The 22,412-nt window shown below is 35.9% G+C and overlaps 1 protein-coding gene and 1 long non-coding RNA gene across 3 annotated transcripts in view; one reads left to right on the forward strand and one right to left on the reverse strand.

Annotated features, from left to right (window-relative positions):
• Nucleotides 1-22,412, reverse strand: part of CPXM2 (carboxypeptidase X, M14 family member 2) — a 210,541-nt gene that overhangs the window by 20,713 nt on the left and 167,416 nt on the right. Inside the window, exons 8-11 of the mRNA XM_044662618.1 lie at nucleotides 15,510-15,633; nucleotides 12,169-12,365; nucleotides 9,293-9,472; nucleotides 3,901-4,198 (exon numbers count right to left, since the gene is read on the reverse strand). Of these exons, the coding sequence (XP_044518553.1) occupies nucleotides 3,901-4,198; nucleotides 9,293-9,472; nucleotides 12,169-12,365; nucleotides 15,510-15,633 (799 nt within the window). The remainder of the gene's footprint in view (nucleotides 1-3,900; nucleotides 4,199-9,292; nucleotides 9,473-12,168; nucleotides 12,366-15,509; nucleotides 15,634-22,412) is intronic.
• On the forward strand, nucleotides 2,251-12,203 carry LOC123236314. 2 transcript variants are annotated; one of them, XR_006505415.1, is made up of 4 exons: nucleotides 2,251-2,427; nucleotides 3,734-3,827; nucleotides 7,053-7,184; nucleotides 12,127-12,203. It is a non-coding gene; the product is annotated as an uncharacterized LOC123236314 (long non-coding RNA). The 2 variants fall into 2 exon arrangements; XR_006505414.1 differs by lacking the exon at nucleotides 2,251-2,427 and having other exon boundaries at nucleotides 3,597-3,827.

Genomic DNA, 22,412 nt, shown 5'->3' on the forward strand with positions numbered 1-22,412 from the left:
TCTCTTAATCTCTGAGTCTCTCTCTCTCAATCTTTCTCTCTTTCTCTTAACCTCTTTTTCTCTCTGCTTGTCTCTCTCTCTCTTAATCTCTCTCTCAGTCCTCTCTTTCTCTCAATCTTTTTCTCTCAGGCTCTCTTTCTCTCTCTCTCAATCTCTCTTTCTCTTTCTCCCTCCCTCTTTTTTCTTCTGTGTGTGTCTGTCTCTGTCTTCATATCTTAAATGTACCTAGTTATTTACGTGTCCTCTCCTCCATTAAAATGCATGCTTTTTGAGGGCAGAGATTACATTTCAGCATTTCTTTGTTTCTCAGGCACTTAGCACCATGTCTGGCACAGGATATGTGCTTAACAAATTTTTGTTGACTGACAGTTCAAAATAGTTGGTTGGGCTTCTTGTTTGGGACCACAAGGATAAACAGTCAGTTGACTAGTATGTTTGTAGTCTGGCACATGTTTTAGAACCATAATAATAATGAACATCATCATGCTTTGCATTTTATAGGCCTTTACAGTTATAAAACACTTACAAATACATACATATGCACATATACTCATATTTGTCTCCTCGGGACATTATAAACAAGTAGTTGAGCAAACATTAGAATCTCCCTTTAGTAGAGTCTCAAAGATTTTAAATGACTTGCTCACAGTCCCATGTCTACTAGGTGCCCAGCATTAAAATCTAGGTCTTTGGTTCCAAATACAGCATCCTATTTAGAATAAGTTAATTTCTGTCCTCGATAGACCAGTAAAATGAGATAGCCATTCTCTCTCTACTTCATAGGGTCTTTGTGAGCTGTTGTGATATATTTTTCAAATGCTCTAAAAATGCTACATGCATGCAATAAGCACTCCATCTGTAATGAGGGTCCTTCATTACCTCTGCACTGCTAAGATCAAATGATCAAGAACCATATTGGGTTAGAATAGGATTTGATCATTTTATCTCAGTTGCTGGTTTCTGCAACGTGTCATTTTGTGCTATAGCAAGAAAGCTGCTTCCAGAAGTAAAAATTATTTCCTGTATGAGCCTAGGTGGAAACAGAGATGGGATTTGACCCAGATAGTTCCTCATAATTCCCCAGTATTGGCTAAGGGTGGTGAGACATTCTTTTGTGTTCTGCATTTGACTGAAATCCTTCTCTTGTCCCCAAGTTCAATATGAAACACAGAATCCTGCTTTTCTTAAGGCTTCATGGCTCAGATGGTATCACAGCACAGGATTTCATTGCCCAAAGATAACAAGGAACAATGGGCTGGTGGAATTCACACATAGGCAGGTTCAACACAAGGATCTATGTGTGCTGTATATTTAAAAGCTTACTGAACCCTGGAGTAAACTTTACTTCTATTAATTTACAGTTTATCCACCACTCATTAACTAAAGCCTTGTCAGATCATTGCTCAGAAATATGAAAGCAGAAGTAAAGGGTGTGAGGAAGGGAGGGTGGGAGGGGAAAGGGAAGGGCAGGAAATTAGAAATACTATTTCATTAATCTCCAGTGAAATGATTCTGCAGACCTCATTACACCACCAGGAAGAAGAGTGATTAAAAGGACTTGAACCCTCCTCCGCTCTCTTGCCACCCCCCCACCCCTCAATCTGGAAAGGAAACCAATGAAATAAATGGGAAGTGGAATTGGCCAAAAGCTTAAAGGCTGCCCGGGCTGGTCATGCAGCAGTTGCCTTTTCAAAATGTTATTATTGACTCTGCATTGACCAGTCTGGCTGTGCTGCTGCCTCCCAGCCTGCTGTAGAAGTGACATGGCATTTATAGATATCAAGGAAACATAATGAATGCCAAAGATTGGTTCTGTTCTCTTGACCCATCCTTTTAAATTGGTGGTGGGTTTTGGTTTTCTGTTTCTTAGCCACAATGAAGTTTTAGTGACAGAAAGGGTTTAATCCTTGGTTCTTTTCCAGTGTGTGTGTGTGTGCTTTATTTTTACTATATTTTATGAGCTCTTTATGTCCTTCTCATTTCACATATATAAAACAATGCTCCAAATAGTTAAACAATGACTCTATCTGTATGAAACATTCTGTGTCTTAGTAGTCCTCCACCTCTTTGTTGCACATAGGGCAATACTTTTCTTTATCTGTTCTCCCTGTCCATCATTATTAAAGTTTATTTCTTGAGCTCAATTTGGAATAATAGGATGAAGAGGAATTAAACATCAGCACGTGGCAGAGGCAGCTGTGATTCAGTGGAAAATGGCCTGGCTTCAGGAGCCATGACGTTGACAAAGAGCTCTGCTGATTATGAGCCATGCCTCAGTTTCCTCATCTGTAAAATGGGCAAATATCTGCATCACAAGACTAATATGGAGAAGGAACAAATCAGATGAGAGAATATCAAGTAATTACAGCTCAAATTTCTACAAGCACCTTCAGGTTTACAAAATGTTTTCTTCCAAAATCTAATGAGGTCAGTATGGATATTATTTAATGTTTCTATGAAAGCCCTTTGTATACTACCAATCTCAGATAAGGAATTATTATTATCTCCAATAGTAAGCAGATAACTCTTTTATTTGGCCAGGACATGGTTCTGCCAAATGTTGTTTTTCTTTCTTTCAGATCAGTCATAAACTCTATGGTGATATCAAAGTTGAGACTTAGAAATAGTCCTGCAATGAGAATAGTACTCTGGATTCTGAGCACTCCCTTCCTTGTGATTAATAATAGTAATTGCTTATATAGATGTATCTACAGGGTGTCCCCAAAGTTTTAGTGCAGTTTTAAACTCTAAAATTTGCTTTGACTTTCTAAGGCCTCTTTGTTCAGGGATGCTGATAGAATCTGTGGTGGCCAACACCAGCAAAGTATTTGTCTTAGGCAAGTGTATGACTTTTTTTTTTTAGAAATGAGAGAAAATTAGGAATAGGTTTAGGAAAGAAAAGAGTAATGCAGTACAACCTGAATATAAATGGAAGTGCCTTGAGGGTAGGAGCCATTTCAGTTTAGCACAATGATAGGCCTATAGTAGGCACTTAACAAATACTTGTTGCTTGATTGATCAATGGTGCTAATTCAAAGTCTGCAAGCTAAAAGGATTTAGGGTTAGCTAAAAGAAATTGGACATTTTCCAAATATTTAATAACAGTAGAAACACTTTTTGTGTTAGGACACAAAAGTAATATCCATTTCATAGACTCATTTGGTTTTATCAGACTTTTTTTTTAGTTATTTAGGTTTTTTTTGTTATAATATTTCAGGTAATTTTGGTATAACCCAGAACCAATTCTGAGTTTTAAAAATCTAAAACAACTAAGATTTTTCACAAAAAAGAAGCAGATGATGTGGAAACCCAGGGGACACTGGATAAGTTAATTAAGTTCTGTAAGACTCTCATATGCAGAGAAGGTTCATTGGTAGAGAGAATTGAAATTATAGGTCCAGTCTTGTTTCTTAATCTAACATAGAGAAGATGGAAACAAGCACAAGTAATAAAAGACAGCAACAAAAGCATGGCACAGGAAGCAGTGCTAAAGATCCCAATGCATTAAGGATAGTAAAGGGAATTAAATACGACACATTTAAAAAATAGCATTAAGAAAAAAGCTGTATCAAGAAAAAGAGGAATTTCTAAATCTAAACTCTTAAGATCTGAGACTGTATAAACAAAGAAAATTTAGAACCACTTCCTTGGAAACACTTTCCATGGAAAGACAATGAATGACAGAATGAAGCCAGAACCACTTAAACCTTACTTCATTTCCATTTTCATTAAGGAAAATAATCTTTGCACAAGAAATGTCGGAACAAATAAGGACTTGATACCCAAGATAAGTAGAACACTGATAAGAGAAGACCTAGCTATTGTTGGTGAGTATAAATCAGCAGGTCCAGCTCCACTCATCATATAGTGCTTTAGGGGAAACTTCTACTGTGCCCTTACTTCCAGCAACAGTATGCCAAGAAGCTCCATTCACAGTCCCATCCTCTTTCTGAAAATCTTCAGTGTGGCAGACTCTTCTCCGGGCATCTGTCATGAGTCGGTGGGTTGATGCATAGGAATAGGCTAACCATCGGAATACGTGATCATCAGGGGTAGGTGTCTGCTCCTGGGTCTTCCATAATGATCTGACCATATCATATGGATATGCCACCACCAATTCTCCTCCTTGCAAATTACCTCCCAGCACAAATGGAATTTTTTCCATCCAGGCTATTATTGCCCTTGTCTCAACTGCCACCTAAATTAAAGAAAAAGAAAGAAAAGTAGATTGATATTTCAACTCCATGTACTATGAATCCAGGATAACACAAATCACAGAATCATAGATTTAGAATTGGATGGGATCTGAGAAGCAACTGAGTCAAGTGCCCTCATTTTAGAGTCTAGAAAATTGAGGGAGAAAGAAATAAAGTGACTTGTCCAGGGTTGTTAGTCATTTTTCACTTGTGTACAGCTCTTTGCCACCCCATTTGGGGTTTTCTTGGCAAAGATACTATTATGACTTACCATTTCCTTCTCCAGCTCATTTTACAGATAAGAAATCTGAGGCAAACAAAGTTAAGTGATTTGCATTAACTGACTATCCACTGTCCCACCTAGGTGCCAGGGTTGCCCAACTAGTAAATGTATGAATGGAGACATGAATCTTCCTGAAGCCAAATCCAGAGTCCTATCCACTAGGCCATATACTGGGCCTTTAGATTAATGATGGCCACAGAAGTTGGATGCAACAAGCATTTATTCTCTTCCTCTTTTGATTAGTTTAATTTATGCAATTCAAAAAAGATAACATAAAAACCACACTGTTAAACAAAGATCATTTGAAGACCTTTTTGCAAAAGGATTCATGAATTCATATAGTCCTCCCATTCCCTCTCCTTTAATAGACAGTCCCATTTTTTGTTGTCGTTGTTCCAGACTGTCTCATTTCTTCAACCACTCAAACATTTAATAACTTGGCAACTGGATAGTCCTGTGGATAGAGATCTTGGCCTTGAGTCTGGGAGACCTGAGTTCAAATACATCCTTAGCAGAAGTGCAACCTAGGCAAATTGTTTTATTTCTGGAAACTGCCCCGTTTTTTCTATTATAATTTGGGCATAGTAATAGCTCCTACTTTCCAGTCTTGCTGGGAGGATCAAATGAGATAATAGAGTGCTTAGCATTATGCCTGACATAGGTTCTTAATACATTTTTTTCTCCCTTCCTCTTTCCTCTCCCAGATCCCTGAGCTTTCTGTTGCTACTGATATCTTAATTTAATTAGAAAACCAAAGCTGTCCACACTCCAAATCCTTCTAAGCTACTCTATATTATCTCCTCCTTTGCTATAGTTTCTGAAGAAGAGATAGAACTTTTCCAGAAAAAGGCAAATGCTTCTACTTTTGCCCTTGATCCCAATTCCATTTCTTCCAGAAGAAACTTGCCTTCTAGATCATTTATTAACCCTTCCTACCTCTCTTTTCCTTTCTTTCTCCATTTCTTCTTCCTTTCTTTCTCTCTCTCTTTCCTTCTCACTCATTACAGAAGAACCTGTTGCCTCATTTTTCATCTCCTTGTCCTTTACTATAGGAAATTCCTTTTCCTGGTCCTCCTGTTTATCTCCTTTTGGTTGTGATTTCATTGGCTCCATGGTTTCATTTATTAGTTCTCTGCAAAAGGCTCCCAAATAGAGATCAACCTTGACCTCTTATCCTGAATGTCAGTCTAGTATCACCACAGGCCTATTGGTCATCTTCACCTGGATGTTCCATCAACATCTTATATTTAGCATGTTTAAAACAGAAATCATTATCCTTTCCCCAAATTCCATCTCTCTTTCAAACTCTCCCATTTTGGTTGAAGACACCAGGATTTTCCTAGTCATCTAAGTCTGCAACCTTGGAGTCATCTTTGACTCTCCTTTCCCTTTGCCTCTAATAATTAATAAATTTTAAAATCCTGTCTAGGCTACCTCCCAAACATGTATGTGTCTCCTCTTTACACATATGACCACCACTTTAGTTCAATTCCTTGCCACCTTTTACCACAATGACTGCAATCATTTCCCAGTTTCTATCCCTGTTCATAGTATTTTCCCATTACAACCTATCTTTCACACAGCTGTCAAATTAGTCTTCCAAAAGCATAGGACCAACCGTCTAACTCCTCTGCTCAAGAAATGACTTGCTATTGACTCTAGAAAAAAGTGGAAACTCCACTTGGCATTGATATCCATCTCAATCTAGGGCCAGTCTGCCTTTATAATGTCCTACAATACAATACTCCGCTTCATGAACTCTAAGTTCTAGTCAAATGGGACTGTTTGCTGCTTCCTAAACTTGACATCTCTGTGCTTTCTCTTAAGCTGTTCTTCATGCCTGGAATCCACTGAACCTTCAGATCTAAGTTTGGAAGTCTTTAGTTTCTTTTGCTTTGGGGCCACCTTGTAGGTGAAGCCTCTCCTGATTCTGCCAATGCTAAGTGTTCTTTTCCTTCACAAACTATGTCATTCTCTCCTTTGAATAAATATGTGTTGTATCCCCACTGGTAACATGTCATCTTGATGGGTAAGATTTTTTTTGCCTTTGTATCCCTAGCATTTTAAAAACTCATTGGCTTAATAAAAGTATGCCAGATTAAGTCAAAAATTCCCATCTAATCACCCTATTTCCCTTTTAAATAAGTGTCCTTAATTATATTGAACCAATTTGTGCTGGGGGAATATATATAGCTTTTGCTAGTTAGGAAACTCTGGGAATGAATTCCATATCAGATGAAGGAATTAGACTTAATGACCCCTATGGTTCCTTTTACCTCTAAATCTACCCTAATTCCCTTTGTTTTCACAAATTCTTGATCTTGGGGCACCTGGATAGCTCAGTGGATTGAGAGCCAGACCTAGAGACAGGAGGTCCTAGGTTCAAATCTGACTTCAGACACTTCCCAGCTGTGTGACCTTGGACAAGTCACTTAACCCCCATTGCCTAGCCCTTACCACTCTTCTGCCTTGGAGCCAATACACAGTATTGACTCAAAGACAGAAGGTAAGGATTTGGAAAAAAAGCAACAACAAAAACAAAAAAACAAACAAATTCTTGATCTTCTCAACAGGTTCGGATGCTTCCCATTCTCCACTTGGTGGATAGCATATGCTATCTGTGTGGTGTTTCAAACAGAGGTATTAGACCCTACCCATCAATGGCATGAAACGGTGTTTCAATTACTCCTTACTAAACACATCAGGTAATTTTTTTTTAGTATGGATTCGTTTTCAGAAAAATGTAGGATCAATCTTGGTGGGGAAAAAGATCCCTCCTTTTAGTAAAATAATACATTAAAAATATACTTGAAGCAAAGGTGTCAAATTAAGGATTCCTGCCAACAGTGCAGTGCAAAACAGATTAAAATGTAATTGGGAAATATATATAATGAAATAAATCAAAATATAATACAAGAGAAGATAATGTTAATATGAAGTTTCTAAGTCAAATGCCACCTAAAGGGATCCTTATGTATGTTTGAGTTTGAAAGTATCTTGGAGAGGAGAAAAACTCATAAAAGCTCAAGATGCATTCACTTTTCTGGGCAAATGGAAAACCAGTAGACTCAGATAAATACTTAGAGATTAATTTTCTGCAATAATCAGAGGAAGAAAAGCCTAGGCTGTCATTAGTTTATTTCATTTTTTAATGAATCTTCTAATATCACCCACAATTCCTGTAATTATCCTTCATTTGCCTCCAAATTTATTCTCTTGCTTTCCATTGTTGTGATATGGAAATGCTTCATGTTTGAAGATCTATATAGAGAGTTATAAACTTTTTATACAAGTCATTATGACAATAGTAAAAGTGGTAATAAAAAATGACACATTCCAATCTGAGAATTTTTTATTTCTTGTAATGAACTGCCATGTAATTGTAAGGTGATACATTTAAACTCTCTCTTTTATAATCTAAATCAAAATATAGAAATACTGATTAAAAAAATAAACTCTTAAGATAATACTCAGCAATTCACTACTATACAGACTAAGACATACCAGCGTCAAGACATCAGCTATAGATTTCATCATTATGCCCTCAAAAATGAAAGCAAAAGATCCACCCACCCATCTTTTTTTACATAATAAGCTAGTAGGTAACATGGATGGAATGTAGGTGTTATTCATGTTCCCTATTATGATGAACTCTCAGTACTGGGGGTTTAACTCCATAAATGATATTAATGTCATTCAGCTAGGATTCCTTTCACTATTAACAATATAGCACCTTATCAAGAAGCAAAGAATTATCCAAGTGAAAGCTAAATGGAAAAAAAATTCATTTGCTCTGCCCCATGGCAACTGATAGAAATGTCATTAAGACAGCATTATCAGAAAAATGTGTTTTAGAAATAAATTCGTACTATGGCAAAAACTCAAAGAGCCTCCTAAGGAAGAAGACATTAACGGTTTTGCCTGAATATACAGCTCAACCAGTTAATCAAGACCTATTTCTAGAGCACCCATGAGATATAAATCCCTGTGCTAGGTATTATATTTTGTCAGACTTAGAAGCCTAAAATATGGTCTGCCACCTTCCAGGAGTTTATAACCCAAGTAATAGGAGATGAGAAACAAATAAAAATGGCACAGAACTAGGTAGAAATCATCATTTCCAAATGAGTAGTTCAGACCAGGGCCATAAGAGTTCAAAGAAGAGAGAGATTAGGGCAAGCCATGGTGGTAAAAAGAATCTGAGGAAGGGCTTGACCTGGACTTTTAGGATGGGGAAGATTCACATAGTAATGGGAAAGAAATAAGAATTCAGGCAATGAGAACAGCATATGGTGCAGAATTTCACATATTAGGTGAGAATGATTTCTCTTATTAAGTATTCTGTGCTAAATAAGGCCCAGAGGAAAAAAAAATAATGATCTAATTCCATATTTGCTTTCTTACAATGGACTACATGCCATAAACCTATGGGACTAATTAAAGTGAAAGCAAAGTCTTTTCTATCTGTCAAGGAGATGGGCTTAAAAAGTTTTGACTCTGGAAATATTAGTGACAATAATAGCAGTAAAAATATTGTTTCAAACCTGAGAGCTTGCATTTCTAATTATGACACATGATGCAGTGACAGAGCATTTTAATCAAACACTTTTATCATGTGACATTATCCCAAGAAGTTATGTATAAATATATGTCTCATCTAGAGTCTCATTTATCCTTTAAGGAGAACCTGGAAAAAGGTTTGTTCTTTATCATGTTAAATGATTAGTCATTTGACTTTGACTCTCTCTACCTACAAATCCATGTTGTCTTGAGCTCTCATTCACTTTGTAGTTTATGAGGTATTTTGACTTACCGTAGCATTTTCAGATAGAAACCAGTCAGGTATTGGAATGTAGTGATTGGGGACCTTTCTTGGAAAATTCCGACGATCCTCAGCTTCCCAAAGCAGAGTATTTAAATCTGGAAAATTGTTGTTGATATCAATACCATCATGGGTCCAACGTCCCAGAGACCATCCTCCCAATTCAGAGCCCTGGGAGACAATTTCAGAATATGAACTCATATTTTATAAGATAAGGTTTCCATCTTGGAAAGATCATACTCATCATAAAAAGCCTATATTTTTGGTACTCTTTAACTTTTCCCTATGATGGTGTCCTTCACTGGCGTACATCTGGGGAAAATATTCACCAAAACAAAGTAAAACTTAGTGGATGTGTGTTAGGTAATTGTAATAAAATTATTCCATATGGCCACATGGTCCATATGGTTGGCAGTTGTTATACTGGGGAAGATCCATGTTAACAATTATATAGAATGCATGGAACTGAGATTCATACAATAGAAAGACTTGAAGAAAGAAGTGTGACTTTTTAAAGATCTTAAATAACTTAAATAGGTAGAGAGGGGATTATATTCCTAGAACACTTTCATGTGTATTTCCATTCAGTTTACTTCAATATTTTAAGGATCCAAAAATCTCTCCTCTGATGCAGAACTATAATTTCTTTTGACTTAATAGTTGAAGATGTTACTGCTATGGATAACAAGAATTGCTAGCATTTATAAAGCGTTTTATGGTTTTCAAAGAATTTCAAAGAATTTTATATATATTACATATATCTATTTATATATTTATTTAATATTAATATTATTTATATTTATATTTAATATGTCAATATAATATAGTAATATATTATATGTAATATTATATTTTACATGTGATACTATGTAATATTTACATATGTTATATACATATATTACATATTTACATATACATATGTAAATTTACATATATTGACCTTCAATACTACTCTTGGAGGTGGGTGCTCTTATTATTCCCATTTTGCATATAAGGAAACTGAGACTGAAATAGGCTTAAATGACTTATATAGTGTCATGCAGCTAGTAAGTTTCTAAGGCAAGATTTGAACCCAGATTTTCCTGGTTTCAAGCTCAGAAATGTGTAGTTAGAATGTTATATCCGACAACTACATTCCTCAGAATTACTTTCTTCTCTCCACCATGTTGTGTGCTCACATTTTGTATATGGTTGTCATCCTCTCTGGTGGCTCTGCGCTCTCCTCTCCTGCGTGTGCAGTCTGGGGAAATTTCTTTCTTTACTGAGGCTTTACTTCCCTTTACTTCAAGTTATTATTAATAAATCTTGCAAAACATAATACTTGGAGATATTATATATTAATTTTTAAGCTTATAGACATCTCTCCTCTAAGCTACTCAGCTGCCTATACTTAGGCTTTTAAAGTTTATTATGGCCAATATTTTCATCATACTCTGGCTACTCTAATGATAAGCCTTTTTGAATTTTAATAGTAATAATAATTAGCATTTATACAGTACTATAAGAGTTGCAAAACACTTTACATAACTCATTGTTAGGCTGCAGTGTCAAACAAGTGGTGATCTGCATTACTCCCCATGGCTGCCTGATCCATATCAACATGTAATTGGGGAAGATTCAGCAAAATAAATACGATAGAGCACAGATAATGTTAATTTGTTTTCTAAGTCAATATTCAGCCCAAAGTGATTCTTCTGTATGTCCTGGGAGCCTTGTGTCTAACACCATTAATGTAATCCATCACTGGCCAAACTTGGAGACTCTCCAGGTTAGAAGGAACTGTCAGAGACATCATACTGTTCATAGAGTGAGACCTCTTGGTTCCTCCATGAGATGTAGTTTTGGAGAATTTCAGTGGAAATCCTTGAGAAGGAAGGTTACTCTGTCTTCACTGAAAAGTAATCAGGAAAGTAACTAAGAAATGGGACCTAGAGAAAATAGCAGGATATCCTAATTTCAGTGGGGACAGGGTACCTCACTAATCTTATCTATAGTATCAAAGGAAAGGGAAGCTTTAACGCTAACCCTAAAAATATGAAGAAATTTGCAAAGTCAGAGATGTTCATGCTTTGCACACAAAGCAGTAAGGATGAATGACATACAATAACATAGAATAACAAATCTCTAAAAAATATCACTTTGTGTATTATTCCCTCTCACACATATTAAATGAAATTGTGAGAAAAGAAGAAATAATATAATAGTGAGGAAGATAAAAATAACAAAAGCTGATACTTTGGGATGAAAAGAGAATTTAGAAAGAGGAAGAAAAGTCTGGGATGATGGTTCATTGGGAGGGTGGTGGAGCTATGATATGAACAAAGAGAGAAAAGCAAAAGCAAAATATTTTTTTGGTTGTAAATTGTTTATATTTTTCAAATAAATAGAAACAGAAAGAAGAATGACTTAAAACAGCTAATTAGCAGAGTAGTAGAACATAAAGTTAGAAAGGGAGTTAGATTATGAAGGTCCATGAAAATGCTAACTGCCACATTCATATACTTTCTCTACCCAGCCTTAACAAATATGGAACATTCATTATCACAGAAAATCTCCAATAGAAAAGCTGTTCCCATTAATATACATTAAAAGGAAAGTCTACAAATCAAAGCTGGCATTTTGACAGCTATATATTCACTTTCCTGAGTTGACTTTCTATCTATCTGTCTCCCTGGGTCATTGGAATTTTTCACTTCTGGGCTGTCCCTCTCATAAGCTCTTATGACTTTCCAACTTTGAATTTATCTGAGAGGAGGGGGGTACATTTAAAAGGGGAAGTTTTGAATAATGTGGCATATCATTTAGCTATACACTAATTCTTTCAGAAAAGATGAAGTTGAACCATGACAGGACGGAAATGACATTACCACTTCATAAGCTTTCTCATAACCGTCTGGATTGGCAGAAGGAAGAAGATGAATCCTGGTGTCTTCAATGAGTCGGACGATCCGTGTGTTCCCAGCCCTATATTCTTGGCACAGAAACTGCATCAATAAAAGCATGAGCTCTCGTCCAAGCACCTCATTCCCATGCGCCCCTGCTATATAGCGGAATTCTGGTTCACCTTTACTCGAAGAAAAAGAAAACATAAATAAAAAATATAAATATGAGCTACATGTAATAAAGTTTATATTGATCATAGAATAGAATAACAAATCTCTAAAAAATATCACCTTGTGTATCATTCCCTCTCACACATATTTAATGAAATTGTGAGAAAAAAGAAGAAATAATAATAATGATGAAGAAGATAAAAAATAACAAAAGCTGATACTTATGTAGCACTTGAAGTATTTCCATATATGATACAACAATCTTTTAGCACCTCCAATATTACAGCTGACATTTATATATGGTTTTAGGGTACTTTTTTCATGCAAATGATCCTCACAACAGCTCCGGGAGAAATGTCACCTAAATACTAGGATTTATAGTTTGTATATGGAAAAAAAAAAGATAAGGCTAAGAAGGATAAAGTGAATTGTCCCAAGTCATACAACTATTACAAAACAAAGGGCTCAAATGAAGGTCTTCTAAATCCAGATGCTATGCTCTTTCTAAGAACTAAGGCATCTTGACTAGGAACTAAAAGAGTTGATTCTAGTCCTGACATGATGAGAATCCTACTTGGTGATGCTAGGCAAGTTATTGAAACTCTCTGGAATACAGATTCCTAATTTTTAAATGATTTTCACTTTGTGTGGTTTTGGTGAAACCAGCATTTGGTGGGGAGGAAGCTAAACCCTGAATATAAAGTTTGGGGGTATTTCTTCCCATAAAGGGATAACAGTCAGGAGAATGGCTTGAACCTAAACAGTGTTTCTCATAGACTAACAATATTTAGGAAGGGCAGACATATAATTCTAGTCCATAACCCTTTCTCTGAAAAAATTCAAAGTAGCCAGCCTCTGACGCCAAATCCGTGCACCCCTCCTAGAAGGAATCAGAGGCTCCCTCGGAGAAGGGTGAGTCTAGGAAACTAGAGATATCTCCATAACATATATGGACAACACAAAGAACACCTCCTACATACTGATGAGGAAGTTGAGACCCAAAGAGACTAAGACTTGCCCAAAGTCACACAGTTAGGAGGTGACACACAAAAATTAGAACTCAAGTTTTAAACTAATCCAGAGTTCTTTGTGCTATCCTAGGCATCTAGTTAGTGCAATGGATAAGAGGGCTAGAACTGGAGTCAGAAAGCCAGTGAAGCTCAGGCACACACCAGTTTTGAGACTCTGGGCAAAGACACTCTGCCTCAATTTCCACAACTGCAAAAGGAGGAAAATAATAAGCACCTATTACCCAGGGTTGTTTTGAGGATCAATTGATTGCTCAAAGCACTATGTAAACCTTAAAGTAGTAAATAAAAGCTAGATATTGGCATAGGGGGAAGAGCACTTTGAGCTTCTCAACCCTTTTAATGGGTCAAGAGCAACACCTCTTCATCAGTCTTTGGAAAAACCAATGCTTTCAAGGAAACACATTGTCCCGAGCAAAAAATATCCCTCAATCTTTAAAGAAGCATTTATTTATAACTTTCTTTTAAGAAACAATGATTGTGGGCTCCTTGAAGGCAAACACTTTTTTTTTTCTCTTCTCTGTTTCCCCAGTGCAAGGCACAATGACTGACACATTTTTTTTTTAATCCTGGGATTCCATTCTAGGAGCATAGGGCCACAACCAGTAGGCAATTGGTCGCTCAGGGTCACCCAGCTGGGAAGTGTCTGAGCCCGGATTTGAACCTAGGACCTTTCGTCTCTAGGCCTGGCTCTCAATCCACTGAGCTAGCCCAGCTGCCCCTACTTTAGGGTGCAGTTTCTTTAGCAGATGTAGTTTTTACAGGGTGGGGTTGCTAGCCCCACGCCCAACCCTCCTCCTTTTTCATCCCGGCTAGGGACCGTCCTTAGCCCAGGAGTGGTAAGGGGCTGACACATAGCAGGTATTTATTAACTGACTAATGTTTTTAGAGCTAAAGAATTTTTTTTAAAATAACAGTCAGATTAAAGTCCTTCAGTTACTAGAATCAATAATTCTTGGGAAGTAACTGAATTGCTTGACTACTGCAGAGATTTGTTTTGCATGTCTATACATATTTGCAATGAGTTTTAATTTTCTTGCCTTCTCAATGGATGGGGGAGGGAGAGAGAGAGAGAATTTGGACTTCAAAATGAGGCAAAACAAAAGAAGAAGTAATTGAATTGGAGAAGAAAGATATAAGGAAAAAGAGAAAGAAGAATAAGACTAAGAGGAAGAAATAATGCATGACACAGCTGTAATATCTTATTTAAATGTAATGTTGTATGTTTTATGTTCCCCTTGGTTTTTAATGAAAAAGTCACAATATAAGAGGAGGATCTCAGCTCCCAGAGAGGAAGGTAAAGAGAATAGCTACAAGTGGGAGTTGAAGAAAAGTTTAATGAATATATAGTGACTAACTCTCTCATTTTAAAGAAGAAACCACAGTCCAGAATGGGGAAGAAACTGTCCTGAGGTCACCCGGTTAGTTTGAGACCTCTTGACTCCAAAGTAAGCAAGGTAAGCAACATGATTAAGGAATGGAAATCTAGGTAGATCATGTGTTCGTGACGCTTTTTGTGTTATGGATCTGTTTGGTAATCTGGTGTATATTATTATTCTATATTCTATAAATATATTATTCTAATTTATAAAATGAGAAAATTGGATCTTGGACTCTTTCATGACAAGATCTATGTTCCTATACAACCATCTTCAAACCTCTCTTTCAATTTCTTCAAAGTAAAAGAATGATAATATTCATTTTTCTATTCATTTCTCAGGGTTTTATAAGCTGCAAAATATATTATAAATGTGCTATTTTATGTCATCATTTTCATTCTTGTCATTATGCTTCATCCTAGCGATAGAAAAAATGAAATAGTTCATCCTAGGAAATTAAAAAGAAATTCTATCTGATATAATTGTAACCCTAAAATTATCTTGAGAATATGTATAGAAATATCGTGTGACCTTTTGAATTTGTATCTAAATTTACCAAACTGACATTGGAGCACTTGTTGCTGTGAAAAAGATTCATGACAAGGATAAATTCATTCTGTTAACCTATTCATGGTCAAAAATTATTTTTTGCAAGTGTCCAGTGACTGTTTAAAAGACAATTTCTTCTTTCATCTGAAGTCTTATGTATAAAAGTTACATATAGTTAATAAAACCATATAATTCTAACCAACTTCATGTTCTCCCGGGTTGTCAGAGATTTCCACCGCATATAACTTCAGTCCTTGGTGGCTTTTGCCAATATTGTAAATCCTTGTGATATTTGGACACATTTCATTCACAATCTTCATCAACTGAAAGAGAAAATAAAGAAACAAAAAAATTATTTTGAAGACCCTGCCATTAAAGGCATTTTCAAGGAATAGCCCTCAGGATGGCAAGAAACATGGTGTCTCATTTTCTTTTAAATTATCACAGTATTTTAACTTACTAATTTCAAGGAAGAGAAAATCCAACCCCAAAGAAGAGAGGTGATTTGCCCAAGATCATACAGGAAGTTAATGGCAGGGTTGCCATTGGAATTTGAATGTTAAATGAAAGCTAAAATTAGGCAAAAATGTTTTGTTGACAATGTACTGGTGCCACAAAGATGATGGTGGTGGTGGTAAATTACTTAAAATTCAGAGCATTACAACATATTCTTTCCTGGGGGGAAAATGCTTTATCTAAGATAAAACTTCTATTTTATGCTTGTTTTTAGAAATATATTCAATCTGCTTATTATATCTGAATCAAAACCTTCAGGGTTATAAGATTAAAAAGGATGCTCTGGGGTCACACATCTGTCCAAGAAAACAAATGAGGAATGAAAATAAAAGTATTTGTTAAATATTTTAAACGATTCTCTTCCCCTCAACATTCCCTCTCTGATTCTTAAAGGCCTTTGTGTTACTTGGTCTGCATTTTTTCAAAGTTGAATTACAATTCAATAATATTACTAGTACAGTCTCATATGAATATGAAAAGCTTTAAAGGTTAATATGCTAACTTTAAGAGCTTGCTGAAGTCTGTAGATAATTAATTTTGAAAGCAGTGAGAAAAAAAAGAACTCCTTCCCTTTTACTTCATTATTTTAGCTCTGGGGTGAAAGTTTCCAGATGCTTTGGGGTTGAACCAGAATGGTGAGGTACCACGAAAGGCAGTATGATGTAGAAAAAAGAGAAATGAACTTGAAGCCTAAGAAAATTTGCCTCTGAAATGTACCATATGTGACCTTGGGCAAGTTTCCAGCAGAGGTATGTGTGCACAAAGGTCGAGTTGCCTCCTTTACTTGAAAAAGAGAGTCAGTTCTTACCAGTCATAGAAGTCTTCAAATATAAGAGGAAAAAACGTTTTTTGAAAGAAGTTCTCCAAAGAGAATAAAAAATAAACGATGAAATATAATCAGCAGAGTTTGGAGTCTTCCAGCTATAGAAGAGTCATCTTGACTCTGATTCCTCACAAAAAAATTCAGAACATTATTATCAGAGGAATTGTTCATAAGAAAAGGTAAATGAGGATTGATCACACTAAAAGCCAGCATAGCTTCATTAAGTACAGGTGATGCTTGTCTATTTTTATTTCCTTTCTGATAGGCTAGCTAAACTGATAAATAAGGGGATTGTTTTTGGCACCCTGACTGTAGCAAAGCAATTTGGCAGTCTCTGACAATCTCTTTGAGAATAAGTAGGAGTGACATGTGCCAGATGAAGGTGCAATTGGATGGTTAGGAACTGGTTAAATAAATAAAGGTCAATCATAATCAATGTCAGCTTGAGATCAGTAAGTCAACAAGCATTTATTAAATACCTACTGTGTACCAGATACTATGCTAAACCCAGAAACTATGTCAAGCAAGATAAAAAAACAGCACTTGCTCTCAAGAAGTTCATAGCCTAACGGGTGAGACAATATGCAGACAACTATTTTATATAAATATAAATATATATATGTATATATATATATATATCCATGAAAAAGTGAGGGGAGTCTCAGGGGAAAGGCACTAAGATTAAGGAAGACTTAGAAAGAGTTTTTGCAGAAGGTAGAACTTCAGCTGAGGTCTAGAATGAAGTATACCAGGGATTTGTACTTGGCTATAGGCAGTTTGGCATTTTACTCATAACTTGGATGATAGCATATTTATAAAAATCTGCTACTGATACAAATCTAGGAGGAAGAGAGAATATGTTGGATGGAAAAGTTGGGATCCAAAAATGTCACATCAGGAACAATGGGCCAAATCTAATAAGTTTAAATTTGATGGGAATAAATGTAAAATTCTATGCTTAGATGAAAAAATACTGCAAAAGAATAGGATAGATAAAAATAGCTTCTATGAGGGGTGGAAGGTGAAAATCTGAGGATTTGGGAGCACTATAAGTTCAAAATGAGTCAGTCGTATGACATGGCTATCACCAAAAATCTAATGTGATCTTGGAATATGTTAAGTGAAGTACAGGATCCAAAGTAGGAAAGGCTAAATAGTCTCTCTGAACTCATACCCTGGGCAGATCATTTCTGGAGTAAGGTATGAGGCACTGAAAAGCTGTATAATAACCAGAAAGGGAAAAAAAGGCTTCTTTTGAAGATCCACCTACCTTAACCTATTAGTGGTTCTTTGAACACAACACTGCATCTCCTGTTGTCATACCTTTTCAATGTCTGTCACCCAAACATGTGATACTCTATCCCCTCACTGTCATCTCTTGCTTTTCTCAGCATCTTTGACTTTCTTCAATACTCAGCTCAAAGTCCACATTCCATTACCCTCCAAAGTTGCCAATACCTCTCTTCCTTCCTTCCTTCCTTCCTTCCTTCCTTCCTTCCTTCCTGTTTTCTTTCTTTCCTTTCTTTCTTTCTTTCTTTCTTTCTTTCTTTCTTTCTTTCTTTCTTTCTTTCTTTCTTTCTTTCTTTCTTTCTTTCTTTCTTTCTTTCTTTCTTATATGTTGTCTCTCCCATTAAAATGCAAGCTCCTTGAGGGCCAGGTATAACCTTTTACCTTTCTTGTATTCTCAAGGCTTAGCAATGGGCCTTCCAAAAATAAGTGGACTCACTTGTGAGTGGACTAGAGACCATGCCACAAGCTGACTGGCTATAGGAGTTGAGTTTCTTTACTCCTGAGAAGATATTTGGAGACTAGTCAAGTAGAAAATGAACTGGACTTGTCCTGCTTGGTGCCAGGTGTAAGAAGCTAGGCAAGCCAGGCATTTTGGAACACTGAGAGATGGAACAAAGAAGGAGGAGAAGAGAGTGACAGTTGAGAGGAAGCAAAGGTTTGTGGGAGAAAAACCAACTGAACACTTTACTTTTGGGTTGACAGCCAGGAGGGAGGTGGTTTTGTTTGGCTGTGGGACTCACAAGTGAAATTTGGAGAGTGTCCTGAGACCTTCAATGAAGATTCATCATATCATTTGATCTCTATTGGTTCCCAATCACACTGGAAATATACAACCACAGTTTCTTCAGTTTGGCCAGGGGTGTCTGGACTTCTATGGGGAGCCAACCCCTGGGACCCACAAAATTGCCTAAGGCCTTGCCCTTTTCTATATTCCCTTTACTTTAGTAACAATTCTAGCTATAAGAGTACTATTTGGGAATTGGGTCAGAGAAGCTGGGATTTGGGGAACACAGAAGAATCTCTGTGGCTACCCTACCCAGTCAAGGACTGAAAGGGGATTTAGGGATCACCTGCGCCCCTTTCCTGAAAACCTTCATTCGTATATTCCCTTGATTATTTTCATTTTGTTCCTGAAATAAACCCTATCAGTTTGTTTTAGTCAGATCGAAGTGAACTATATTGGTGGGAGACAGAACTTGTGGGTTGAGGGAGGAAGGTTAGCAGACCTCTATTTTAAACCTGATTTCAGTTTGGGATTACTGAGGGAGGTTCCTGTGTGTAATGCCCAGCATGATCATCTTTTTTGGGTCACACCTTTTTCCCTGGGAGAAGAAGACATTTCTTTAACTTCTCTACCCTGGCAGGAATGTCTGGGGAATCCCCATTTTTCCAAGAAATACTATTTTGTCTCCCTAGTATGGAGGGGTGGCTTTGAGGGAGAAGTGGCCCTCATATATCAACTTAAGGGGTTACCAACTATACCCCATCCTCCTAATCATACCCCTTCTTACACAGGGAAAGCACAATTAGAAGCAATATGTAGAAACTACCAAGGACCATATATGGACTGATATAAAGGGAAAAAATTCTAACAATTACAGCTGTTCAAAATTGTTATTTACTTTGCATGGAAAGAAGGAATTCCTACTAATGGGAGGTTTTATGCTAGAGGCTAACAATTTTCTCTGGATGTTTCTAAGGAGATCATTGTCCTGGGGACAAATATGTCTAAATGACAGCAGAAGACCCTTTCATCTTTTAGATTCTCAGACTAAGTAATGTTTCATGACCTTCCTGGACTTCAGTTTCTACATCTAAAAAATTAACTTGGACTAAGAGTGGAAAAGACCTATGATTTGAATATAGATCTTATCTGCCTTTTCTCCTTTCCCATTCATCGTATCATTATTTCATCCCAAGCCGTTTTAGTTGACATTCATTAGGGCAATAGAGGAGAGAGCATTCATATGAATGTATGCTTGCATTTGCAGTTACCATTTTTATGGTTTTCCAATGAAGTCTGAAATACTTTGAGAGATGTTAACTAAATATCACTTAGAAAGACTAGACCCCTTGAGATAGCTCAAAGAAGAGTGGAATGGTTTTGAATATTTCTGCTTGTTATCATAAAATTTATTAAGTGAATAAAAAATGGTTTCAAATTCCCTTGAGCAACTTTCTTAAGAGGCAGATCTGCTTTTCAAACCATTCTTCCAAAGATCTCTCGAAATTCTAACTTTGTTTCCACTTACAAGTATAATTAAAATTTGTTAGGGTCAGTCACTAAATGTTTAAATATTGTAGGCATTATGCTAAGTGGTGGACAAATGAGGGAGAGAAAAAGAGAGAGAGAGATAACAGAGAGATAGAGAGAAACAGAGAGAAAGATATGGATATTTTCATATATATATGTATATATATATATAAAGTGTATTTTTAAATCCAAACTCTTTTATGTGAGAGCTATATTTTAATATGTTTATATATTTTCATGGGTTAGCATGATCTAAGAATTCATCATCTGATGGATAGCCTTCTAGTGTTGAGCCCACAATGAGCCTTATCTAGGCTATTTCTCATATAAAATCCTTTAATTTAACTAATGCTTGGAGTCTTTCAAGTTGGATAGGATAAATGAAATCAATATTTATACACAGATACATATCTACATATTATATGTATACATGTATGCTTGTATATATTAGTGCCTATATGAGTGTATTGCTAGATTACAATTAAAAATTTATACAATTAAAACTGTACTCTGAAATCATAACTTTTATGCAACCAACATCATCTCTATGCCATATGGAAGCATTCTAACACTACATGAATGACATGGATACATATATTTGTAGAATAAGAAGTTATGCTTCAGTAAAGGAAAGGGTAAAATATATTTTAAGATATAGTAATATCAGTTGAGGAAGGTGTCTTAATAGCAATGTCTATTTCATACATGGTTCAACCATTCTACAAAAATATAGAAGAATTATTATTTACATTCTTGACTTTAGTGCAGTATGAGTCTCTGCCACTCATGTTGTTGGCCAAAGACATCCTAGCTAATTAGAATAAATCTTTCAGTCATATCAGTTCTTCAAAGCACAGATGTCTCATAAATTTCTCATCCAAATACATGATCTAAGGATTAGATTTGCACAGTTCCCAGAAAACCCAATGCCCATATGTATTGGCTTGGCTTAACTTTAACCTTGTCACTTCTGTCTCCTAATGAACCTTTGCCCAAATAGTTGAAACTATCTGCCATGAATCAGAAGCATGCTTAGAAACAAGCACCTGGATCTACTCAAGGAAGTTAGGTGATGTTCTTCATAAATGAGAAAAAAAAGATATTGACTCACCACTCATGGGACACTGTTTAAGGTTTTTCTTCCACTCAAGTAGACCTTTGGTAAGGTATTTTTATATGCATTTGTATGATCTTAAGCAAACTGTTTCAATTATTTGGGTCTCGGTGTCCTCATTTATAAAGTGATGGGATTGAACTGAATTATTTCTAAAGTCCTTTCCAATTCTATAGTTATATGATGCATTCAGCATATGTTACCCTCCCTAGCAATCAGTAGTACAAGGGCACCAAGTGGACTGAAAGGTAAAATACGTGATCATGAAACAGTATAATTAACTGGGTCCCCAAGTAATCAAAGTTTTGGTTTTGGTCTCATTGGCACCATTACATAACCAATTATTCCTGTACAAAGGAATATCAATTTACATATGAAAGTAAAATGCAGTTTTAAACATATTTATGATAAAGGTCTTACAAAAAAGATGAATCACTTTTTATATTTTCTGATATTTTTAACTGGTTACAATTTGGGTTTAGTGGTGGAATCCATACATAATCCAATGTGCAGCATTAAACATAGGTTTTCCTATGAACAAGGAGTAGTTTTTATTCATTAAGCATAGAAATATGTCATAATTGGAATTCGTCTGGGATACAATATTACCTCAACTAAGTTAATAGAAGTATATTTTGCTGGGAAAGAGGCATTTGGTAAGTGACAGAGAAAGGATTTGATGGTTTTTAAAAATAATCTTTAAATTGTCTACATTTTGGGGAGCAGTCTGTATTCAAAAATAGGCACTGAACTGAGAATAATAGCCTTGGGCAATATTAAATTTATCAAGCTATCTATTAATAACTATATTATACATTCCCTATGGACTAAAAATCTGTGGTATAACTACTGGCTAACACAAAAGTTTAGAAAAGTTATCCTAGAAAATGATGTAGATAACAATAATGAAAAATATTAAAAGTATCAGATATACTATACACAATTTAAAATGTTTAAGAGAGTGTAACTATGGAAAGTACAATCTTGTTTAAGCTCCAGAAAGCGACTATTAAAAACTTGACTCCTGTAAGAAAAAAATAGTAGCCAGGAAATAATTTTAAAGCCTTATTTTTAACATGTAATAAGCCCTAAATAATATTATCAT

The sequence above is a fragment of the Gracilinanus agilis genome, chromosome 2 (assembly GCF_016433145.1).
Source record: "Gracilinanus agilis isolate LMUSP501 chromosome 2, AgileGrace, whole genome shotgun sequence".
In the NCBI taxonomy this organism is placed as follows: Eukaryota; Metazoa; Chordata; class Mammalia; order Didelphimorphia; family Didelphidae; genus Gracilinanus; species Gracilinanus agilis.